General features: G+C 42.2%; 3 protein-coding genes across 4 annotated transcripts in view; 1 reads left to right on the top strand and 2 right to left on the bottom strand.

Annotated features, from left to right (window-relative positions):
* Positions 1-8091, bottom strand: part of skic2 (SKI2 subunit of superkiller complex) — a 13936-nt gene extending 5845 nt beyond the window's left edge. Inside the window, exons 1-20 of the mRNA XM_031866390.1 lie at positions 7847-8091; positions 7394-7512; positions 6628-6749; positions 5859-5976; positions 5280-5394; positions 5105-5179; positions 4958-5011; positions 4697-4860; positions 4166-4321; positions 3834-3979; positions 3320-3466; positions 3147-3231; positions 2927-3033; positions 2693-2839; positions 2502-2598; positions 2169-2381; positions 1350-1460; positions 1063-1174; positions 790-908; positions 3-44 (exon numbers count right to left, since the gene is read on the bottom strand). Of these exons, the coding sequence (XP_031722250.1) occupies positions 3-44; positions 790-908; positions 1063-1174; positions 1350-1460; positions 2169-2381; positions 2502-2598; positions 2693-2839; positions 2927-3033; positions 3147-3231; positions 3320-3466; positions 3834-3979; positions 4166-4321; positions 4697-4860; positions 4958-5011; positions 5105-5179; positions 5280-5394; positions 5859-5976; positions 6628-6749; positions 7394-7512; positions 7847-7859 (2262 nt within the window). The 5' untranslated portion in view covers positions 7860-8091. The remainder of the gene's footprint in view (positions 1-2; positions 45-789; positions 909-1062; positions 1175-1349; positions 1461-2168; positions 2382-2501; positions 2599-2692; positions 2840-2926; positions 3034-3146; positions 3232-3319; positions 3467-3833; positions 3980-4165; positions 4322-4696; positions 4861-4957; positions 5012-5104; positions 5180-5279; positions 5395-5858; positions 5977-6627; positions 6750-7393; positions 7513-7846) is intronic.
* On the top strand, positions 7935-11686 carry nelfe (negative elongation factor complex member E). 2 transcript variants are annotated; one of them, XM_031866646.1, is made up of 11 exons: positions 7935-8194; positions 8475-8560; positions 8773-8842; positions 9082-9227; positions 9321-9395; positions 9724-9761; positions 9867-10234; positions 10402-10546; positions 10704-10758; positions 11224-11326; positions 11428-11686. In XM_031866646.1, exons 2-11 carry the CDS (start codon positions 8486-8488, stop codon positions 11499-11501), a joined length of 1149 nt encoding a protein of 382 aa, XP_031722506.1. In that variant the 5' UTR covers positions 7935-8194; positions 8475-8485; the 3' UTR covers positions 11502-11686. The 2 variants fall into 2 exon arrangements, with proteins under 2 accessions (XP_031722506.1, XP_031722505.1); XM_031866645.1 differs by lacking the exon at positions 7935-8194 and having other exon boundaries at positions 8205-8560.
* On the bottom strand, positions 11476-17593 carry LOC116393919 (zinc finger and BTB domain-containing protein 12-like). The gene is made up of 5 exons (XM_031866644.1): positions 17275-17593; positions 15931-16139; positions 15614-15808; positions 15075-15269; positions 11476-13953 (listed from the first exon to the last, which is right to left on the bottom strand). Exons 2-5 carry the CDS (start codon positions 16132-16134, stop codon positions 12820-12822), a joined length of 1728 nt encoding a protein of 575 aa, XP_031722504.1. The 5' UTR covers positions 16135-16139; positions 17275-17593; the 3' UTR covers positions 11476-12819.

Here is a 17593-nt window from a genome sequence, read left to right as displayed (position 1 = left end):
GTGTAGGTCAGTCTGAACTGGGACTGGAGGGTGGTAGGTTTACCCTGAGCAGGACATGGAGGACGATGTCAAGAAACAAAAAAGTGAGGAAACAACTAAAACTTCTCTGAAAACTATTCTTCTGAATCCATTTCCAGGATCAATTCATTGTTGGTTTTGGTCTTTAAATGGGAATATTAAATATGAGACAGATTTGTCTTTTTTTCCCCATTTAGTTTTCCTGCTGGTCTGCTATGCCAGGTGTCATAAAAATCTACTGAATTCCCATTACATTTAAATCAATATAACATTTGCAAATGTTAACCTTCCTAGATGATTGGGAAATAAATGAGCACCAGATGTATTATAGACCTTTTTAAACATCAACATTGTAAATGGGCCCCTTTGTATTTCCTGTTGTGTGTTAATGTCGTAGCTGACAGGAAGTAAACGTGGACCAAAATGTTGCCTTTAGCAACAGAAAGGCAATTAAAAGGTCTGTAGCAGTCAGATAAAATAACTCTCATTTATATACATTTACATTCAAGAGGATAAAAGCTTCTATCAGAGATGAAGGAGAATTATTCCTGTTGAAGAGCACATTGAAACTCAAACATTCCTCCCCAAGTGAAAGTGAGTTAAAATAGCCCACTCAACTCAATAACCCAGCATGCAACACTTTCATTGAAACACAGCCAAAGGCTCTGCTTTAAGAGATTATACATATTTTGGAAATATTGACCTGCAGAAGGAGATTTATATAAATGATACTCATGTGGCAGGTGAATGTTGACACACGGAGAGCCTCACCAGCATCATGACATGCAGATCTGCCATCTCGTGAACTCCGGCTTTACACAGAATGATGACGGTGCCCGTGGCGTCCAGACCTCTCCGGCCTGCTCTGCCCGCCATCTGAATGTACTCACCTGGAAGCGCAAGACCAGCACATAAAAGAGACATCAGCGCTGCGGTTGTTTTCCCTCAACTCCGATTCATCCTCGGGGATGAAAGAGCATAATACATTTTTTCTCTCAGATTAAAGAGAGAGGCAATGCAGGCGGAGAACGGAGAGATCCAAACCTGGCAGCAGGTTTCTAAAGCCGGTCCCGTCGTGTTTCCTGATGCTGTCGAACACCACAGTCCTGGCGGGCATGTTCACTCCCATAGCAAACGTCTCGGTGGCAAACAGCACCTGGGAGGTGAAGGGGAGATGCAGGAGGATTCTTTTAACCATCTGCAGCCAACGTGTATTTGGAGCTTATGCTTGAAGTAACAGATAAACCGGTTTGCTATTATGAATTGTGTTTTTTGCAGTGCTGGTATCTGATGTCTTCTCTCCTTCTTGCTGTTGTTCTAACGTGACTCACCTTCACGAGACCTCGTGAGAAGAGCATCTCGATGACCTCCTTCAGTATCGGCAGGATCCCGCTGTGATGGACTGCTATTCCCCTCTTCAACAGGTCCCTCATGACCAAGATCTAAACAGGGCATTAGTAAGAGTTACCATCACATACTGTGATTGACTCTACTGTTAATGCTGCATTAAGGCTCTGTATACTGTAGAGCTGTTGTTATACTTGTGCTTCCTTCATTGATTGTTGCTTTAAATGACTGCTTCTTTGCACTTTGTGTAAAACACTTACAGAGATTACTCATCATTTGGCTGAATTAGATTCCGGTGTGAGATACAGACACTTCCTGGCATACAGGACGTGTTAATTGCAATAAACAAAATTGAAACTAAGTAAGTAAAACTAAGGAATACTGTCCTCTAGAGCTCTTTCTTTTAAGGTTTTTAGAGCTATTTAGTAAAAAGTGACAGAAGTGAGAACAGTGAAACTGTGTGTTTTTTTTTTTTTGTTGTTTTTTTACTACAAGCAACCCCTTTAACATTACATCTAGTAACTTGTTAAATTTTAATGGAATAAAAAATATTGATTAGAGCAGCCTTAAGTCACAGTGGGTAAGCACTCTGCAGAGCAATATTTTTGGCACACAGACAAATTCATAACACAATAGTTACCAGGTGCAGTGTACATGATATTTAAAAAGATAATTTTTTCCTTCCCTTGAGATCAATAAATTGAACCTAGGGGAGCTGTCTGAACCAAAAGATCATTTAATATTAATATGTTAGAAACAAATTCGTCATCCCTTCATAATAAAATGAGCAGATCGTTCTTTACCTGAGGCAGCTTTCGGTCTCCTCCTCGGAGGCGACTCAGACTCTTCTGGAAGAAAGAGTGAATCTCAGCCTTTTCTATAGAGGTGGTCATGTCCATGGAGTCCAGCGAGCGGGCGTTGTCGTCACACCGCGTCCGCGAGAAGGTGAACGCGACCACCGGTGTCTGCTGCCGCTGGAACAGGAAGTGCAGGAGAGTGAGCCACACCGATCGGTCCTGGAGGGGGGGGGTAAAAATATTGCAGAGAGGGATGAGAGCAGGAAGCAAGAGGGTGATGTTGTTGTCAGAGAAAATCAAGAAGCAGTGAGGTGACAGAAGCCAAATGACGGGGATTACCTGACTAGCTGTGGTGTTGTGAGAAGTACTTTTGGCGCCAAACGATTGGGCGTGTTTGCTGGTGCGCTCCTTCTTGGCATTGACAGCTGCGTAGTACCTGAACGACAAACACAACTTCCTTTATAAGGAATAGCTTACCAGACCGAAATAACAACCATCTACTGGAGCACCGCACAACTTTCTTCTCATACCCTTTAGTGAGGAAGTTTCCTGTAGGGTCCAGCAGCAGGAACATCTCATTCCGAGTCTTGGTGCTGTTTCCAGTGTACAGATAATGCTCCAAAGGCACAGGTCTCTTCATTGTGCTGATCACGTAGATATGCTTCTTCTTTATCCGACTAGGATTAACGAAGGAAAGTGTTCAAGAGATACAAAAATGCAAATAAATATGGAGGAGCGTGGCTCCTAATATCAAGTGCGCCTACCCGATCCACTCACTAAACTCCACAGCATTTGGCACCGTGGCGCTAAGGAGAATGATGCTGACGTGATTGGGGAGCATGATCAAAACCTCCTCCCACACGACTCCTCTCTGAGGGGAAAACGAAGGGGAGGCAAAAGAAGAGAGGAAAACAGTTACTCGTGACTTCAACAGGGAAATCGGATAAAAGAAAGATTCGGACAGCGGTCCGGGTCGCTCCTGACCTCGGTGTCGTTGATGTAGTGAACCTCGTCAAAGATCACCCACTCCAAGTCCCGGATGACCTCTGAGCCGTTGTAAAGCATGGACCTGAAAGAGAGAAATAAACCTAAAGAAAAAGCTATTTCGATTTGATTAAAAACATGAAATTAATATCTATAATAAACAGCCCGAGTACCTGAGTATCTCAGTGGTCATGATGAGACACGAAGACTCGGGACTGAGCTGGACGTCGCCCGTCAGGAGGCCAACATCTCCAAAGGTGGTTTTAAAGTCTCTGAACTTCTGATTGGACAGGGCTTTGATGGGAGAGGTGTAGATGGTCCTATTAAAAGAGGAAAAAAGAAATGCTGACACCTGAGATACTTGGGAGTCCTACATTGTACATATTACATTCCTCACTGTTCATATCTCTATGTGGAAAGAAAGTACAACAACCTGAAGCGAAAGACCTGTCAGAATGACAGGTACGCAGCATCAACTTTATTTTTAGGAGCAGAGAACAACTCCTGTGCAGGTTTAAGGGTATACGCTCCACAATGGATGTCACTCCAATTCTCCAAGCTCTTTATCTCGCAGGATCCTTGAGAAATATTCCAGTAAAATCTTTACTGAAAGCGTGTTTAGCTGTGCAGCCACACGCACAGCGAGGGCACGGGGATTGAAATTGATTTGCGCCGACAAATACACACCTCGTCATGTGTTTCTGTGAGAGGGCGATGGCGTATTCGGCCACCACTGTTTTGCCCGCTGATGTGTGCGCGGCTACAAACACGGAGTCGTGAGCCTCCAGCCTCAGCACGGCCTGCTTCTGGAAGACATCCAGCTCAAACTGCCACTGGAGCAGAGGTGGGGCGGAGAAACAGAGCAGTTGTCACAGGATTTGTCATGTGATGATTCATCACGTATGCAGAGAAACACAGACACGACAAATGAATAGGGAGGGATGAGTTGATGTTTTGAAGATTGCACATATACAAAGAAACAGAGATATTTTTAACAGGATGATTTCTAGAATACCAACCTTGAAAGCTGGGTTGGGGATGCGTTTATAGAAATCATCGCAGGGTGTGTTTATGTTGACAGGGACGGCCCACTTCTTATTCTCCTTGGGGTTCTCTTTTGGCTTTGATTTCTCATCTTTTCCTCTCTCTGAGGGAGTCGAGGATGACACAACATCCTGAAGACAGAGGAGGAGAACCAGATCTCAGATGCCATAGGCATAGTTGGAATTTAGGTTGAAACAGTGTGGTTCATAAAAAGGTAAGACTGCATTACATTGCGAATGATTTTCAGTTTGCAAAAAAAATATGTTTCTGCATAAGACTTTCATCTCATTATGCAAACATCCAACAAGAATTTTAACTTCACATATGCTGATAAATCTCATGAATTCTAGTTAAACAAATACACCACAAATATGTAAAACTATTCGCGGCATCTCTAAATTTGGATTATTCCACACAGATTTTAGTTTTTAAGTCTGTATTAGTTTGTTTTTGTTGACTGTATTTTCATCTCTTTCTTATCCAAAAAACTAAACGAACTGCAGCACCTTGACTCCCAGGTCTTCAAGGCTGTTTGTTCTGGGTAGTTTGGGAGCGTCCTCGTTTTCTTTGCCCTCCTCCTTCTCCTCTGCCACAGGTTGCAAGTCAGCGATGTCATCCAATGTGGACAGGAGGGAAATGGGGTTGACCTCTGCCTTTGCTATCTTGGAATCTTCAGGATACACATTTTTAAAAAATAACGTCATTATAATTATCTTAAAAGCCCTGTAGAATTTGTTTTTTTTGCATTCGAAAGTATGATATCTAACCTTTGTCAGTGAAGTCCATCCCAGCTTTAAGTCCAGGCGGGACTCTGAGTAAATCTACAAGAGAAAAATGACAAATTCAACCATGAAGAGCTGAAATAACAACAAAAGCCTTGTTTGAACACAATGCAAGTAAAAAAAATAAATCACCATTCTCAAAGTCTATGTCCTCCTCCAGATCAGATTTATTCTTGATTTGGTCCAGAGTAAGCTCCTCCATTCCTCCTGTGAAGATAACCATCGCAACAAATATATTTAAAGACAAAGTGAAAGCACCTCGCTTAAAATTACTGAAGACAAAATGCTTTGAATGAATCTGTCTCACCGGGGCGGAAGGGGTAGTTGGTGTTGCTTCCTCGAAGGCTCTCTGAAGGAGGCCCGGGCTGGCGTTGTAATGAAAGAGAGTTCTTTGCTGACAGACCAGTGTCCTCCAGTAACACCTAGACATACAAATAACACAATGAACACTTTCTCTTGAACTGTAATGGATGGATTGTGTTTAATAACATAGTTATACCACAACAACATCTTCTCATTAAGATCATTTCTGTTCCAGTTTTTAAAACAGGATTATTTTTCATTTTCTCATTGTGATTATATTCGTCGTTTGGTCTACAAAAAATATTAGAAAATAGTCAAACATGCCTACCACAATTTTCCAAAGTGCAAGTTTACATATTGAAATTCCTTTTGTCATCCAACAGACAGTCCACAACCTGAATATATGTAGTTTACTAACATGGAAATAAAAAAATGCCGCAAATAATCACAACTGAGAGGCTGGAGCAAGTATTCACTTAGAGAATGACTGAAACCATTACTTGATTCTCAAAAAGGTTGCATGTTCAGCTCTAGATGCTTCATCAACAGTTCAACAGTACAGTACAGTGTGTTTGTGAGCTACCTCTGTGAAGTCCAGCAGCATCCCTGTGGTTGGATCTCTGACAACAGAGATGCCGGAGTGAAGTGCAGACGGGGTGCAGTTGATTAGAGAGTCGACATTAACTTCTCTCTGAGTCACCCTGGTGAAGACGACAACACAACAGTTACATCTTCTACAAATACATATGGTTGTTTAAATAAATCCTGTGAAACAAATTGAGTGACTCGGATCAATCAGCAATATCTGATTGAAAGTATCTCTTGTTATCAAAAACCTTCACTTTATCTGCTCAGGATTGGTTATAGTTGTGTTCTTAGTTGTTTTAACACCAGATGCTGCATGTTATTTTGAAGTCATCTGTTATATTTGTCTTGTGGCAGCTAATAACTTTCATATTCAAATTGACTCTAAGAGGTAACATTAAAGATGTTAGGTTAAAGTTGTGACGATAAAAAGTTATTTAATCATGATAATAACCTATTTTTTTTTTTCAAATCTAATTTCTATTTCATACACACTTTCTACTTTGATAATTCACCTCTAAGATTTAATTGTTTCTGGAAAAGCAGGGAAATTCCAATTAATTTACTAATTATTTATCAAATGGGTACAAAATGAAATGATACATTTTAAAATACAGTTTATGTACATTACATAGTCTACGATATCAAGTAGCAGCAACCTGCATCGACTCTAAAGCACATTGGTGCGTATTCTCCACATTCAATCAATTATTTAAACAGTCAAGTCGTTCACAAGCAATAATGAGATTGTTTACAGGAATACGTACTTGAGAAACCTCTGGAAGGCAAAGTCTGTGTCATGTATTGGAAGCCAGGCAGCGTCCCGTAAAAACTGTTTCTCTACCTCTCTCTCCAGGCTCAGGCTGGTGGGAGGAAGCCCATGCGGGAGCTGGAGGTGGATACGATCAGATATACAGCAACTTAATGAGACAGCAGATCGATGCGTACCATGTAACTGTTAAATCCCAGGTTTATATCACACATTCATTCAGGTCATTTTCCACCATGATTACTGTCAATTATCTACTGAAGTCTATCTATTTAAAAGTAGCTTATCAGTAATATTTTAGCACGCAGACAGATTTTTTATAACCACAAAGGTACAAACATATTTTGGTTACTTAGGAATAGTAATAATATTAATAGAAATCATAATCATACTTAAATAATAATCTTAAATTACCTTTAAATGATGGTAACATTTACTCAAGTAATGCAGTATTCTTCTGACATGCACAGACTAGAGGTATGAAAGCTCAGCAGTAAATTATATTACTGGATCAATAATACAGATGTTTTAATGTTGTTGGTCGAGATACAGCAACTTTAGCTACTTTGCATGCTATCTGCATCATATCTTATGAGCTCATTATATGTTTCGGACTAGTAACTACAGCTGTCAGTTGAATGTAGTAAAAAGTACAACATTTCCCTCTGAAAAGTATTAGTACACAAAGTCAAGTGCATCAAAATGTACTTAATTGTGCAGTGTTTGAGTAAATGTACACAGTCATCCTGCTGTAGACTACTAACCGTGCTCTGTGGAGGTAATGGCTGGTCAGGTGACGGGTGTGTGATGAGCTCAAACCTGCCGGAGCATCCCATCTCCAGCAGGGCCAGCGGCAGGTCCGTGGGGCCCGCGTGGGGCACATCTGCAGAGAAACAACACAAAGAGTGTGAATGGACCAAACAAACACAACAGGGCTAATGCAGGGTGCAGCCAGGAAGATGCACCCAATGCTGACATAACTGTTTAATTGACTGCATGTGTTCAAGAAAGACTGCACACACATTAATACATCTATCGGGTAATTAGGTAAATATGTAATATACAAGCCATGACGCTGCTGAGTGTAGCACTGATTGACAGCTACCCTAATAGCCACGTATTCATACAACCTACAGCAGTGAGCGTCAGGACAAGGCGCGTTTTAATATAAACACAAATATGCAAGATGGCTATTTATTTAAAGAGCCACAACTTACTTATTCTATCCATGTCCCCACTCCCAAGTGAAAGCTAAAAGTTGCCCACAACTGGTTCCTCCTTTCGCCTCGGAAGTTGACAGAATTAACAACCGGAAGTGGCTACTAAACTAGCGTTAGCTAAGCTAAGCTAGCTACGAGGGAAATAATACAAACTAAACTGTAAACGTGTCGTGGACGTTCACAAACTGTCTACAGTTTGTATTCCATTGTTTTATTCTGGAGTGATCTCGTTTTGTGTGCGTTGCTAAATGTTTTTGTTGATCAAAAAAACAATAACGCGACCAGCAGCCGCTACGTCATATACACGCGACGGTGTTTTTGTTGAGACGCCTCTGTTTTAGTTTGGTGAGTGAATGATTTAGATAAAAGCTAATAACTGTTATACAAAGTCATTTCAAGATCCTACGCATTTTTTGTTATTTTGGTCGTCTGATAGTTCACTTGTATGTGGTCTGCATTAACTAAATACTTGTATAGTCTCTTGGAAGGAAATCGTCTTTGGAGACCTTATTAGCCTACCGAGGCTAGCAGCTGTGAACCTGATAAAAGTACATTTTTAGTGCCTATTTTGTGTTACTACACATGTATTTGTTACCAGCTGTTAATGCACTTGTTTGTATTGTAGCTGTTCTCACCATGGTGGTATTTCCAAGTTCACTGACGGAGGAAGAAGAGGCTCTGCAGAAGAAATATGCAAAACTCAAGAAAAAGGTAAATCAATGGACGGTTGCTGTCTCACCCTTTAATACTGTGGTAGACTTGTGAGTAAAGACGTGAATGTGTGACAATAACACATCTGTTTTAATGCCATGACATTTAGTGGCATTAACCCCATTTATGGAGTCCATACAGAGGACCGCATTGAAATAAGTCTTTTTAGAAAATAAATATTGTCACTAAACGTTTTTTACCTGTCTGTTCAGAAAAAGGCGCTGCTTGCCTTGAAGAAGCAGAGTTCAACTAACCAGACAAACCAGGGTGGATTAAAACGGAGTAAGTGCATTTGACTCTATTTAAATGTATTTGTGTACATCAGCATTTGTCTTTTCTCAGCTAACTGAAACACACCTGGTGTTTACTCATTCATATACACAATCACTTTAATTTATACAATGACTCCTGTTGAGACTCTGATTGCATGTACAAATATGTCCTGTTCACAACAATCGAAGAAGGCAAATGAAAACAGAGTGACACAAGTAATCTCTACTTCACACTTTGCTTCATAACAGCTTTGTCGGACCAGCCTGTTGTTGACACCGCAACGGCGACGGAGCAAGCGAAGATGCTGATCAAGACGGGTGCCATCAGTGCCATTAAGTCAGAGAACAAGAACTCAGGCTTTAAACGCTCTCGAATGCTGGAAATTAAACTCAAGGTGAGCTGACATTCCTCACTGTGTTGTTTCAGCTGTTTTCTTGCTTTGTTTTGTTTGTTAATCTGTTTGATTGTTGCTCCTTATCTGCCACAGGACCCTGAGAAAGGCCAGATTCCTGCTTTCTTACCATTCCAAAGGAGTGTTTCTGCAGACGAAGAACAACCTGAGGTATAGTGGATATCAAACATGATAAACAGTTTAAAACATGGCTGCAAACATGACCCTCGAGTATCTGTAAAAACTAATAATAAAATGTTAACGTCTTGTTGTGGCAGCTGATTATGACACATTCAAGCTTGTGTTTTCTAATCAAAATCAAAATACCTTATGTAGAATGTCTGTCAATGGTGAGTCCTAGTGTTAAAAAGGCACATTTGCACATTTCAAGGTCTGAAAATGACTATAGAGATTGAGAAAGAAGTTGTAGCGTTCTAAGATGCACTCAAATGGAAAACAAAAGCTTATTTTGATGTTGCCATATTTGTGCTTCTCCTAGTCTGGGAAAAGAGCCAACAGGAAGTCTCTTTATGAGAGGTAATGTCTCAAGAACCACAATGAATAAGCAAAACAACCTGTTGAATACACGGACAGTCAGTATCTGTGGCTGTAACAACATTTCACCTGTGTGCCCCGCTGCAGCTTTGTCAGCTCCAGCGACAGATACCGGGACGAGGAGGAGGGAGGCAGCACGACATCCAGCCGTGAAACGGACCGAGAAAGAGAGCGAGAGCCGGACAGAGAGCGGGAAAGAGACAGAGAGCGGGAAAGAGACAGAGAGCGGGAAAGAGACAGAGATAGGGAAAGAGACAGAGATAGGGAAAAGGACAGAGACAGAGATAGGGAAAGGGACAGAGACAGAGACAGAGATAGGGATAGGGAAAGGGAAAGGGACAGAGACAGAGACAGAGAACGAGACCGGGACCGGGAAAGAGAAAGAGACCAAAGCAGAGAAAGGGATCGAGAACGCGACAGTGAACGGGACAGAGAAAGAGATGCACCGTTCAGACGTGAGTGACCAACCAAGGACACATCCTTACAGATTCAGAGATGCAGTTATCAGTCGAGAAGAATGCAGTGCAGAGCCAAGTCATAATGTGGATATAGTGTGGTGGTGCATGCTGGACCACAAGCATGATTTTTTTTTTTCCTCTGTCTCCTATATTTTCCTTCCCAGGGTCAGATTCCCACCCAGAGCGGAGAGGGGTGCGAAAGGGCAATACGGTGTACGTGTACGGCTCTGGGCTCAGCGAGGACAACCTGCGCTCTTCTTTCTCTCAACATGGAAGCATCATCGACCTCTCCATGGACAATCCACGCAAGTATGGAGTCATTTAACAGCTCTGTGGGAACATAGTGGTCATCTCTGCCGACTGTTATGATTGTGTTGCTGTCTTTGTACATATACTGGATTGTCTTCTCCTGCTTTATTTTAATTTTATGACACAATCATCACTTCTTTTCTTTTTCTCTTTCCAGTTGTGCATTCATTACTTTCGAGAAGATGGAATCTGCAGACCAGGCTGTAGCTGAGGTTGGTGTTATCCTATATAAGAAAAAAAGTGATAATTATATCACAACTTCCGAAACACAGCAACAAACGAGATTCAGCAAAACATTTTAAAACTGAATATACATGTAATATCAGCAACTCAGCCGACCACTACAAGTAGAGTAAATTAATTACAGCATGAAGGGTAGTGCAACCATAGGTGTGGGTTTCTGCTTTTAACTCGTTTCATGTACATTTATTATTTCTAGTATAGATGTGATATTGAGAAACTGCCAAATATAATAATCTGGGGAATGAATTAACTCGGTTGTAAAATGTTTTTTTTGATCAATTATTACTAGACTTATGATGATGGTTGTTTCCAGGCGAGGAGATACCCATAAAGCTGTGTTTTTTTATTTTTATTTCTCAGTGAACACAGTCATTAGCTCCGCCCAATAAATATAGTTAGAATCAAATGAAACCTCTTTGTTTTTTGTCTCTCAGTTGAACGGGGCCATGGTGGGAGACATTCACGTCAAAGTCAGCATCGCCAGGAAGCAGCCCATGCTGGATGCTGCCACTGGGAAATCAGTCTGGGCTTCGCTGGGTAAACGCAGAGCTCTCTATTGTTTGTGTAGACGTTGATCAGACTCTCGTGTGTCTGCTTAGTGCGGATTAACCTTCAGCAATGTCTCTCTTCTTTCACAGCTGTGCAGAACAGCACAAAAGGCTCCTACAGGGACAAGAGGAATCAAGTCGTGTACAATGAAGATTTATTTTGACTGGAAAAAACAAAAATGTTTTTTATTTTGGCATATAGCTTTTCACGTTTTTGTTTTAATGATGTTAGCCAGCTGCTTAAAGTGTTTGTGTTGTCATCTGTTGTCTCGGTCGATAGGTGATGCTGCGTGGCTCATGAAACTAGAGATACTGTTTTGAACTCAATAAAAAGTTTTCATGCATTGTTTCCTTGAGTGAGATTTACATGAGCCTCGTATCAACAAGACACAGCAGGGAAGCTTTGGAAAGTGAGTGTGTGAATCCTTAAAAATCCCACATTCAAAACAGATTTCCTGAACGTTTTGCAACAGAGGAACAAGTCACACTCCCTCTGTCTAATTAGTCAACATTAGTAAAAACATCTGTGTGAGTAGACCGAGAGGAGACTTTCCAATTCTTTTATTTACACTGATTTACATCTTTTCTTTGAACTGTGGCCGGCCATCGCACTGAACGTGTATTACATATATTCAAGTTTAACGTTACAGTTCTGAGTCAAACTAATGAAACAGTTCTAAGAGACATAATCAAAACAAAATCACAAAATCAACAGGACTTCAGTCACTGACATATTGACCTCTCACAGCATGTAAAGCACAGCTCCATTTAGCTGCTTGAGTTTCCAGGTCCTGGTATCGTGCACGCTGGCTTTAATACTACAGAGCTATTGTTAGTGTCACTAGTACCACCTGTGCTATGACGAGTCAAAATGCCTGGTGTGGAAAAAGGCCTCTTGTCTCAGTGTAACAGGGAGCTCATAAGTCATTTTTACCCACATAAGACACTGAGTATGTGTATTTTTATGCAAATTGAAAACATTTTATATGAAAGGACTATTGGTTTCACAGTCTGATATTTTAAAAGGCCTCAATCAGTTTCCAGCACGTGCTTAAAGGTACAGTGTGTAGCATTTCTGGGGTTCTATTGGCAGAAAGGGAATATTCACAACTATGTTTTCATCAGTGTATAACCAACTGAAACTTAAGAATCGTTTTGTTTTTGTTAGCTTAGCATAAGCCCTTCATTGCTAAATAGGGAGCGGATCCTGCACCGCCATGTTTCTACAGTGGCCCACAAAGACAAAGTTCTAGCGAGAGCCTTTGTGGGTTTTTTTTTGTTACCCGAAGGCCACTGTAGTTCTCCGGTTGGTTGCAATCTGCAACCACACCAGTAGATGCCACCAAATCCCACACACTGTCCCTTTAATATCCACATGGGGGTTGTGACCCCACAGACTTGACCTCCCCACTGGATGCAGGGAGCTGCAGAGCCTGAGGAGCTTAAGACATTCAGACACTCGACTGTCTGGAAGGCTTCGGCCTACGACACCTGTTGAGTAACCAGGCATTCTTGCTGCTCCTCCCTTATTTGTCCGCTGGCCCCCTCTCCCTCTCTCTCCCTCTCCCTCTCCTCCTGCTCGTGAAGGGAGTTCTGCCCCGTGGTTTTCCCGTGCTGTTCCTTCAGGTGGCGTCGCAGCGCGGGCTTGTGGGCGAAGCGGGCGTGGCAGTACGAGCAGCGGTGCGGTCGCTCACCGCTGTGGAGGTTCATGTGGTCTATCAGCGTGGACTTTTGGGTGAAAGTCTTGTAGCACAGGGGGCACTGGTGGGTCTTGCCGGTGCCCCGGTGCACCGCCATGTGCCGGGTGAGGTTGGCAGAGTGGTGGAAGTGTTTGCCACAGCAGGGACAGGCGTACAGCAGGTGGGTGGAGCGCGAGTGGATGGCTAGGGAGTGGGCGGAGGGGAACGTCATGCCGCAGTGCTCGCAGATGACCGGCCCGGCGACGCTTGAAGTGGATCCCACCACCGCGACGGACTCGTCCCCTCCCTCGTTTGTTCCGTCCGCCGTCAGACCTGAACTTCCCTCACCAGCGCCGCAGTTGGCTTCCTCCAAGGCGTACTGGTCCAAGCCGTTGCCGTCCATTGGTGAGACCTTTTCTCCCCGCGCCTCGCCCATGCCGAAGTCAAACTTGGGGAGTTCCACCGAGATGTAGTTTTCCGTCTTGAGCCCTTCTTGGCTGTGGTCCAAGCCGAAACCCCCTCCCATCCCTGCAGCAGCCAGGTACCACAAATCCTGCTGGTGACCCTCAGTCAGGCCTGGGGGTCTTTTTTCCTGCGATGACACCAACCGTCTCCTCTTAAAACCTCGCCCCCTGCCTCTCCCTCTGCCCCGGCCAATTTTGGGGTCGGGCAGCATGCGCCTGAAAGCGCGGAGCCCCTCCAGTGAAAATCCCCCCACACCAAGATCCTCTTCTGTTGGATTCAAGTCGTATTCGCCACCTTCTCCTCCCATCACGACACCGTCTGTTTTTGGGTAACACGCATCCTGAGATCCATAAGAGGGATCTTCTCTCTCCTCCTCCCTGTCTCTGTTCATCTGCTCCTCTTCGTTGATGTACACTCTGTACACTTCACAGTTCTCCTGTCTGGCCGCTTCCTCCTCGTCCGATGCATTCAGCTGTAACAGAAATGAAGACTGAGCGAAGTGTGTGGCGCTGTCAAAGATTATTCTAGAAAATCTGTGAATTTCCCCAAACTTTCCACAAATTGCTCGCACTGTCCAACCTACAGTCCAAAACCCCCCAAAATAAAGAGAGAATCAGCAAATCCTCACGTTTGAGAAGCTAAATATAACACTTACTATTTATTGTCTTGGTACTCAATTTGTTGGTGATTTATTATTTAGTTTTATCAGGATCAAGAGTGTCATTTAATGATTATTATACTGGTACTATTATGTTAGCGTGGTGCTCTTATGTGAACTGTTTCAAAGACAGACTCTTGAGAGGATGTTTTATCATCCCTGAAACCTCTCTGTGTCATTACTGTGCTCTCTGTTATCTTCTTCACCTTTTCATCCCGTTACCCTGTCCTTTGCAAAAAAAAAACCATCCTTTATCACACTTCACTGACCATTTAATGCTTAGTATAAAAGTCATACAGGGACAGAGGAAGGAGCAGGGAGCTCTTTCTCCCTTGTGTGTGGCCAGACATTATTCAGGATCAGAAACTGGCTTTAAACTGCTGACTGTTGTTGCTTTGAATAAATCTCAACAAGACAGACAGAACACCGTTGGGTCTCTCTTCGACCAAAGATATTTTTAGTTGAATAACACTTACACAATTTAGTTGACTAGTTGATTTGATCGACAGATCTGTAAAACTGAGTTCCTCCATAAAGAATGATGCCAAAGCACCACTTGAAATGATGCATTTACCAGAGATGTGCTCATAAGTTTCTTGGAAAACGAAAGAAAAATTACGTCGGCCAATCACCTCGGAGGGGGCAGCCCTAAACACCAATGTGGCAATCAGTGACCAACCGAACGCTGGTAACAAATACTTGTAGGCGACATGATATATTAACAAAACGATATCAATTTGAATTGGAATCCATGTTTTTATCCTATTTTTTAATGCTCCTAAATGTTTAACACTTTCATACTGTTAAATTATTCTTGTCATCTAATAGTTTTTGCATTTTGCTATATGAATGAAGTTGATATTATTGTTAAGATATGAACAGTGTAGATTTGAAACTCAATGGAGATTAAAAAGGTACCATGGTCACACACAAACCTTAACGAGTTGCTCATCCAGCATGGGACTTCCGTCGTGGTGTTGACGGCTGCCCTTAGCAGACATGTCACCGCCGTTCTCCTCCGCAGGACTGTGTGAGTGCACAGGGGAGGGTCGGCTAGCGGGGGGAGAGGCCACAGAATGAACGCTGCCGCTGACGATCAACAATCGGGCCTGACTCTCCTCTAAAGTCATCTAGAGGAAGGTAAAGAGGAAAGGAAACGGATTATGAAATTGCAAAATAAATTATGAAAACTGCACTACCGCAAGCAATGAAAGAGCTGAGAAGTGTTACTGTATATGCAAAATGTAGAACTGAAAATGAGTCCTACAACATACAAAAGCTTAGGATAAAATTGGAACAAAACACATTTGTCACTTTTTTAATTGAAAAATGTAAAAAAGGAAAGAACCCCCCCCCGACACAGTCTATCAATTATGACCAATTTAATACTATACATTTTCATCACTATACAAGATATAAACTGAACTAGAAGAAATAGGATAGCCATTTAAAATACTAGTTTTAGATGACTTACCTTCGGTGAACTGGGGTTTTTTAGATGCATGTACTTCTTCAGCGCTCCTCGGCAGCGCTCCACAATATGCTCCATCTGTAGGTAGCTGGCGGCGGTCAGGTAGTTGACAATCTCCTCTGGGTTAAACTGCAGGACGCCAGTGTAGCAGGACTGAAGCAGATCACACACCACTGTGGAGCTGTACAGCATGGACACCTGGGTAGAAATGTGAACGAAATAACATAAAGCAGCACCATTTTCAGTCAGTAGAAGAGCGCTATGGAAGACATGGCGACTGTGTTGACAGCGTGACTTTGTGCGTGTTGACGTCTGCCTACCTGAAGTTTGGGAGTCGGGTTGAGGAGAAACTGGTCTCTTAAGAAGGGCGAGCAGGCAGCCAGCACCACCTTATGTCCCCTGAATGTCAGGCTGTCGCTGGTCACAATGGTGATGTCACAGAATTGCTGGCGGGACCTCAGGGCATTCAGGTGCTTCAGGGTTGTGTCCCCGTGGCCCGGTAACCGGAAACACAGCATCTCCATCTTGTCTGAAGGGGAGTGGGGGGGTAATATATTCATTGCAAATAACTCAGTGAGGGGGTCTTTGTATCTTTTGAATTAAAGATCAAAAAACAGACACTCAAACAGTTTCTTCATAACAGATACATCATGGCTACCCATTCTAAACCGCACAGAAATCTGAGATCTACGACCGTAGATTAATCTGAAACCATTTGTCAATCAATCATCTTTTCAATTGTGATGATTTGGTGTGGTTGGTTAGATAATTGAAGGAAAACAGGCTCTGACAGACATTTTTCATTGTTTTCTAATCCATTTCTAGACAAACGGTCTAACGGTAGATTAAAAGCTAATGGTCATTTAACTCAGGTTGAACATTAAAGTATTAAAGACCATGAAAAGACACATTTTCAGCTTTAACTGAATCTATTACTTACTACATGTTATAGCTCTGTAATGCAATACAGTACAGCTGAGGACTGGTAGATATGAAGGAAATCACATGAAAATATATGTGTTACCAAATATTGATATTGTGACAATATTGTGGGGTTGATCATTGGTGCTTTTACAAAATATATACACAATGAGATCTTTGATAATGCATCGTCAGTAATGTGGATATAGTGACTAAGTGGGTAAACAATAGAACAGTCTGGTAACAGAAAATTACTTCAATTTAGCTACTGTAAAAGCTTTAACACTCACGCGATACCTAAAATCTGAGACAATATCTAGTCACATATCACGATATTGATATAATATCGATATATTGCCCCGCCCAGGTAACATTACAGCTAGAAGGTACCGTGTTTCACGTCACTACATCGACATGTTATGGATTATTTGTTAGTTTTGACTTGAGGGACGTTAGCTAACATGTGTGTGCGCGAGGACAGCTTAAGACCCATAGAGTAACGTTAGTTGAGTCTATGTTAAAATTAGACTATTTAACGTAAATCCACTTCCGTTAGAGGTTGAAATCGATCATAACACAATTGTTTTGTTTTGTGGCCTAACGTCATCTAACGTTAGCTACTTGTCTGAGTGTTAGCTACCGTTAGCTTTAAGTTAGCTTAGCTACATCGTCTATCTGCTACAGATCAACCGTAGAGACACCCAAAGGCTCCATAGTTATGGTGAAACTTTCCCGTCCCTCACCTCTGCTTTTCCTTTTGTTGAATGTCTTCTGGGCTTTCTAAAAATAAAAGCAGATCTGTGTTTGTTTGAGCAGAACAGCCATAGATGCTTGTGCTGTTAATTGCCCGTTGTATTTCCTCATCCCTACTGCTACGAGCTAACGTTACAACCTCGATTTCTGTTTACTTTTGGCCTCTTTTTTTGGAGGAAGGCGTCTCGTGACAACAAAAACAAAGTGCTGGTCTTTCGCCACTAAACTGACGTTGAATCGGTTTTTGTGGTAGTTAGTAGTGAAATCTGAGTACGCACGCTGACTTCTGATCAGTTGTTTTCAAATCAG

Source organism: Anarrhichthys ocellatus, unplaced genomic scaffold (assembly GCF_004355925.1).
Source record: "Anarrhichthys ocellatus isolate YVR2014 unplaced genomic scaffold, GSC_Weel_1.0 scaffold35, whole genome shotgun sequence".
Classification (NCBI taxonomy): domain Eukaryota; kingdom Metazoa; phylum Chordata; class Actinopteri; order Perciformes; family Anarhichadidae; genus Anarrhichthys; species Anarrhichthys ocellatus.
The sequence above is the reverse complement of the archived record's forward strand: the minus strand, read 5'-3'. Positions and strand labels throughout refer to the sequence as shown.

Coding starts and splice junctions, on each gene's coding strand:
- nelfe (XM_031866645.1), top strand. CDS start 8,432: ATGTATTTGTTACCAGCTGTTAATGCACTTGTTTGTATTGTAGCTGTT. Junction 9,762..9,866: donor AGGAAGTCTCTTTATGAGAG/GTAATGTCTCAA, acceptor GCCCCGCTGCAG/CTTTGTCAGCTCCAGCGACA. Junction 10,547..10,703: donor TCCATGGACAATCCACGCAA/GTATGGAGTCAT, acceptor TTCTCTTTCCAG/TTGTGCATTCATTACTTTCG.
- LOC116393919 (XM_031866644.1), bottom strand. CDS start 16,134: ATGGAGATGCTGTGTTTCCGGTTACCGGGCCACGGGGACACAACCCTG. Junction 15,809..15,930: donor ACCCGACTCCCAAACTTCAG/GTAGGCAGACGT, acceptor ATTTCTACCCAG/GTGTCCATGCTGTACAGCTC. Junction 13,954..15,074: donor TGGATGAGCAACTCGTTAAG/GTTTGTGTGTGA, acceptor TTTCTGTTACAG/CTGAATGCATCGGACGAGGA.